Raw genomic sequence first — 6,000 nt, forward strand, 5'->3', positions numbered from 1 at the left:
ACCTTTTTGATGAAGGAATGTTGGGGGTATATAGACATGATTACTAGGTCCTTAGCCCTGAAATTTACCATTTCAGGGCCAAGGCCCTGGTCCGGTGGGAGGAGCTCTCTGTCTGCGCTGGCCCTGTTCTGTCGACACTGAGAACTCATCGACCGCGCGTACCTCTGACGTCGCATCCGGGTACTGCCAGTAGGTCAGCTTCACATAAGGACCTTCCACGCATGCGTTGCCACTCACCGAGCCTTACATCCCCACACTGCGTCTCTTTCTCATTGCCTTTAGCTTCTCCAACTACACACAGCTCCTGTCCAGTTGAACTACCATGCACTGCGCTTGCGTGCCCTTCTCGTTGAGTTTGCGCTTGCGCTGTCCATATTTTGTTTTAAAGAGCTTGATTTATTTAATATAGAAGTTTATTTATATATTTATTTTAATAGTTGAAATGCACAGCGCAAGCGCAGTATATAGTTTGCGAACTCGACGAGAAGGGCACGCAAGCGCAGTGCATGGTAGTTGAACTGGACAGGAGCTGTGTGTAGTTGAAGTTAATGGCCGTGAGGGACGCAGGTGCAGTGTGGAGGTGTAAGGCTCGGTAGGTGGCAACGCATGCGCGGAAGGTCCTTATGTGTAGCTGACCTACTGGCAGTACCCGGATGCGACGTCAGAGGTTCGCAAGGTCGATGAGTTCTCAGTGTCGACAGAACACCGGCGACTGCACAGAGGACCTGTGGGCAGTCGCAGGCCAGCTAAATTAGGACCCCACCTGGAGCTCCTCCCACCAGACCATCGCCGACTCGCCGTTGCTCTCCCACACAGCGCGACTTCACCAGCGAGGCAACTAACAGTGAGTGAGGGCCTGGGGCCCCTCATAAGAACGATTTATTGTATTAGCAGGGGAAAATAGTAAATTATTGTCTGCAGTGTGTACTCTATATGTACTACATATAGAGTACACACTGCAGCAATAGATTTAATATTATCCCCTGTTAATATGAATGGATTAAATGATCCCTAGTACATAACATGTAATTGTACTACGGATCATTTAACCCATTCATGTTAGTCGAGGAAAATTGTAAATCTATTGCTGCAGTGTGTGCCGTATATGTAGTACATATATACAGCACACACCTCCACTACACTACAGCAATATAGTTACAATTCTCCCCTGCTAACATGAATAGGTTAAATCATGATCCATAGTGCATAACATGTAGTTGTATTATGGATCATTTAACCTATTCATTACTGCAGTGTACTGGAAGTGTGTACCAGGTTAAATGATCCATAGTACACACTTCCAGTACACTGCAGTAATAGAGTTACATTTCTCCCCTGCTAACATGAATAGGTTAAATGATCCCAGAGGCACATGCATGATCGGATTTGTAGTTTCACGACAGCTGTGTGAAAGCAAATACAAATGTTTTATTGTTCTAAAACAGTCTTAAATTAAAGTTCTTCATAATCATAAAGAAATTGGCCTAAAATCATTAGTCTGCATTGTTTTTTTTTTATAATGTCACCTGTCCCTTTAAGAAAAAGTATCGGTAATTGGTATCGGCAAGTACATGAGGGGAGGTACTTGTACTTGGTCTTGAAAAAGTGGTATCGGGACATCCCTAGTAAAAATGGTATATCTGCCCTTTGGTTCCAGGTATAAGTAAGAAACCATCAGGGGACAGTGTTTATGGGTTAATATTGCCACCCCTGCAGATTCAGACATTGCCGAGACTAAATAAGCTGTAGGGTATAACGATGTGCATGGTTACATGGTTAACAAGAATAAAAATGTATTAAAAGTTATGTCAAGAGTGTTTCTTCAGTTCTTTAAACTTATTTTTTAAGGGGATTGAAACCTTTTACATTTATGGAGAGTATAGTAACCATGGGGTGGAAAGGTATCATGCTTTTGTGTACCTGGAATCCATAGGGCAGGGGAGTGCTAATGGAACATTACAGAAAACAAATATCTTGGCAGAACAATAAGATAACTTGTCGTACAAAACAAGTGAAACTCTACAAAGGACATCAGTTTAGAAATTGAGAAAGGATAGGACAGCCTGGAAAGGGAGGTGGTAAACAAAATGACAGAAGAAGAGTGAGGGGGACAACGGTGACAGGAAATGTGTAAAAGGGGTTGAAGGAATAAAAAGATGGAAGAGAAGAAACAAAGAGGGGTAAGAGTACCATTTTGCAGGAGATAACTAATTGCAAGGAGGTCCCAGTGGTGATGTCCCAAGACCTGCACTGTAAGAAAGGAAACATACTTGAGATGAAGGGAAGAGGTTGTCCCCGAGCTCCAGGAAGGAGACTTGAGCAGGCATCCTAAGAAAGGAGTCCTTGGACAAGACTATATGTTGGCAGGTCAATGTGCTGTAATCTTTTACCATAATCCATATAAATGGATAGCCCCATCTTTAAGGAACTTGTTTTTCCCTATGTCTTTTAAAAGAGATGTTAGGAGGCAAAGCTTGTATTGGTTCAGCAACATGGTAGGGTAGAGGTAATTTAAGATTTGAAAGGAATGCCCCTAAAAAGAATAAGTAAGGAAGTTCTGCATAGCTTATAGAATATTCACTTTGGCTTCCTAATACAGGCACCTTTTAGTTTTTTCATCACCTGGGGAAGGCCAATACTAGGAGGTGACGTTACCCCCTTTGTGGCCTGGCCTGGTTTGGATCCTTCCTTCAGATGCTGGGGCAGTAAACGGATGTGCCAGGATATGTCCACTTGACCAGTTCCTGGTTCTTAAGCTGCTTATGTACAGGGGGAGTGTTTGGGGGCATGCTGATACCTCTTCTGGCCAAGAGTTGTTAATAGCAAAAAAAGAGATAGATGGGACTTTTAAGGTGTCAAAAAATGTTTTGTGACACCTTAAAAGCCCCATCTATCTCTTTTTTTACTGTTTACCTATATTAGGGGTGCGGTGTCCTTGTTCATGTAGTGATTCAAAACTTTTTACCAAGAGTTGTTAATAGTTAAGGTACTTGAATGCATTTTTTAGAATTTAACTCCTGAATTTACTCTCACTTTAAGCTGCCATACACTGCTCGAATTTCAACGGAGTCCTGATGAAGTTTGAGCAGTGTGTGTGACCCGCTCGAGCCACTTTTTATTTTTTTTTATTTTTTTAATCGAAGCCTATCCGAACCACCTTGGCCCACCAGTGACTGCAGCTAGTCAGCTGCAGTTTTTGTTTTGTTGTGCCTGTCCCTCAGTTTCAACTGCTTTAGAACCCATTGAGGTGCACAGGTCTTTCCCTTCAAATGCTAGTCTCTGTTTGTACTGCTTTCTACAATGCAGCAGGTGTGAGATGGCAGGGGTTATAGCCTTAATGGGGCAGTACCAGTTTCTGTGTCTCGTGTCCATTTTTTCCTGTAGGCAACAGCAGGGCCGCCAGAGCCCCATTGTGTCCGCAAGGGAGGCCCAAGTTTGGCTTGGAAGCAGGATGAGTTCCCAACACTGCATACAGCACTCAGGCTTTTTCCCTGCATGTCCACCATCCCTGCCTCCCCAGTTACCGCCCCCTTTGCTAGTCACTCAAGCTTTTCTTTTTTCTGTTATGCTGTGGGCCAAGTGTTAGAACTACACTCTGGTTGCTCGAGGGCTGCTTTCTATGAAACTTGTGCTTGCCCCACCCCTGGCTTCTCACCAGGCAGCTCTTAACATTTCCGTGAGCCCTGTCAGGTAGACTGTGTGTGACCCAATGATTTCTAATGGCAACCCTAGTCAGGAGTATAACACTAGTTTGCTTAATTATCATCATGCGGTGTCCTTGTGTGGAGCTAAGCATTTTACAGTAAGTACAAAAATCTTATTTTTTCATGCTACTACTTAGGCTCAATCTAGTTGTCCCCTGTAAGATGACAAATCTTCACTTTTTGAGTTCAGTTCCACCGTGGCTGTGGGCCATGTGTAGTACCTCTTTAAAAAGTAGTCAGATAACTAAAAAAGTAATTTTAACATTAAAAAGTAATTATAACATTAGTAACATATTAGTAATAACCCAACCTTACTATACAAACTGTACTACTAGAGTAATTTTATTATATATTTTTTTTCAACAGTCAAAGACTGGAGGAGGTGGAAGACGCCGCGGTGGACAGAGGCATAAAGTAAAATCTCAAGGGTCTTGTGTGGCCCCAGCAGGAGGTTGCTGAACTTGACCGATCAATTCATGTGTTCTTTCAACAGCTTGAACATGCCCTCACCACTGTTTACTGAAGAGAAGCAGCACACTCCCAGCTGTCCTGCAGTTTGTGTACATCGGCTCCATTAGAATGCACTGCTTTACTATTGAGCTGTGACTATGGTGACCAATGATTTGTCATTGTGGTTTTGTATCCTGGCTCACAGTAAAGAAAAAAAGAATGAAGTACACCCACAGCAGAATTGTATCATTAATTTACACAGTCTTACTTTGAGATGCCAAGTCATGATTGTCCGCCATGTAACAAAAAGAAATTGGACATGGACAACTGGACTATCATATCAAATTGCTCTTCTTAGGTAGAAGGTAATACTTCGCTTCCCTAACATTTCCAAGAAAAGACTAATCATAATAAATATGTAGTTTTGTATGATTATGGGATTGTACATATTGTGTTGCCATTTCAGTGATTTTCTTTGTGGTGAATAGCAAAGTCTACTTTTTAAGATCTTTTCTTTTAATGATATCTAGGGGTTTACGTTTATGTTCTTGAATGACCTTCCTGAATTTTTAATGACCCCTTGTATATCCTTATGTGGCAGCTTGTTTCTCTCTGGCATGTTGAAGATATCTCCTTTAAAGTGGATTCAGATTCCTCATTGTTTAATTTGTGACATGGTCACAAAAATGGCTTTTACAAACACATTTTTGTTTGCTGGAATTACCCTTTTAAAGCTGGCTCTGCAAATACCACTCATATGCAAGTTCCATCCCATATGATATTCACTTATGAACAGCTTATTTTCTGGAATGGGGCTTGTGTGACACAATCCAGACAAATATGATTTATGATTTAATGTGTCTGCAGGCTTAATGGGGCTTGTGTGACACAATCCAGACAAATATGATTTATGATTTAATGTGTCTGCAGGCCTTGGCCGTTAGTTTAAAAAAAACCACTATTTTTTGTTGCGGTTTGGTTGTGATACATTACACATTTATACTCCCTCTAATTCATTTAAATTACAAACACCCCTTTTGGTTTTGGTGCATTATTGTTTTCCTGATTGTTTTTTTTCCCCTCAAAGAACATTGTTTGGAATACCTTATTTGACCTGTGCAAAAGAGAAGGATTGCTTAACCTAGGTTGAAAACAGGCACGGGTCCATCAAGTTCAACCAGTAAATGCATTTTCTATTGCAATCCATTAAAACACATATCAATACATGTTGTCATAATGTGCATTGGCTTGCTGGTCATAGGCTTCTATTCATTTCACTGGAAAAGGCATTAGGAGAAAATAAGTTATTTTTTTCATCCCTAATGTGAGGTCAGCTTCCTGATGAACTATTAATTTAATCTGTGTTTGCCCAAGTCTTTAATGATGATACAAGATATTGGTTATTTGTCTCCCAACCCAACATATTATGGCTCAATTTTTTTCCTTTTTTTAGTTTTAGTATGGGAACAGACATAGTCTGTAAACATTTTTTTTTTTAAATCTATTTTAAAGGGGAGTTCATCCTGATGGGTACATATCTGCTTATGGGGTTTAGGTTTTACCTGAATATCTAAGGTTTGGTTACAAAGCCAATGCTTGGTCCACTCTTTGGTTTGTTAGTTGTGGCTGAATGCCAGTTGGCTGGCAAAATAATCCTCAAATATTCTGTGTATTGAAATGCTAATGCAAATGAAAGTTTGCATGCCAACTTCATCTTTTTATTTTATTGTATAATGGAAGGGGTGTAATTTGTTCACTCATATCTTTTTGAATGCATTATCATCACCAGTGACAAAATTTGCCTCCGCCAAGCCTCGCTCCCCCTGCTAAATTTTCTGTAATGTCT

At 40.9% G+C, this 6,000-nt stretch overlaps 1 protein-coding gene across 1 annotated transcript in view; it reads left to right on the forward strand.

The window, feature by feature from the left end:
• The window catches only part of GTPBP1 (GTP binding protein 1), a gene marked incomplete at its 5' end in the record, with an annotated part of 168,436 nt that extends 164,078 nt beyond the window's left edge, over positions 1-4,358 (forward strand). The window contains one exon of the mRNA XM_018569950.1: positions 4,071-4,358. Within this exon, the coding sequence (XP_018425452.1) occupies positions 4,071-4,163 (93 nt within the window). The remainder of the gene's footprint in view (positions 1-4,070) is intronic.
• Positions 4,359-6,000: the final 1,642 nt, after the last annotated feature.

The sequence above is a fragment of the Nanorana parkeri genome, unplaced genomic scaffold, assembly GCF_000935625.1.
Source record: "Nanorana parkeri isolate BGI_ZX_2015 unplaced genomic scaffold, ASM93562v1 scaffold1432, whole genome shotgun sequence".
NCBI lineage: Eukaryota > Metazoa > Chordata > Amphibia > Anura > Dicroglossidae > Nanorana > Nanorana parkeri.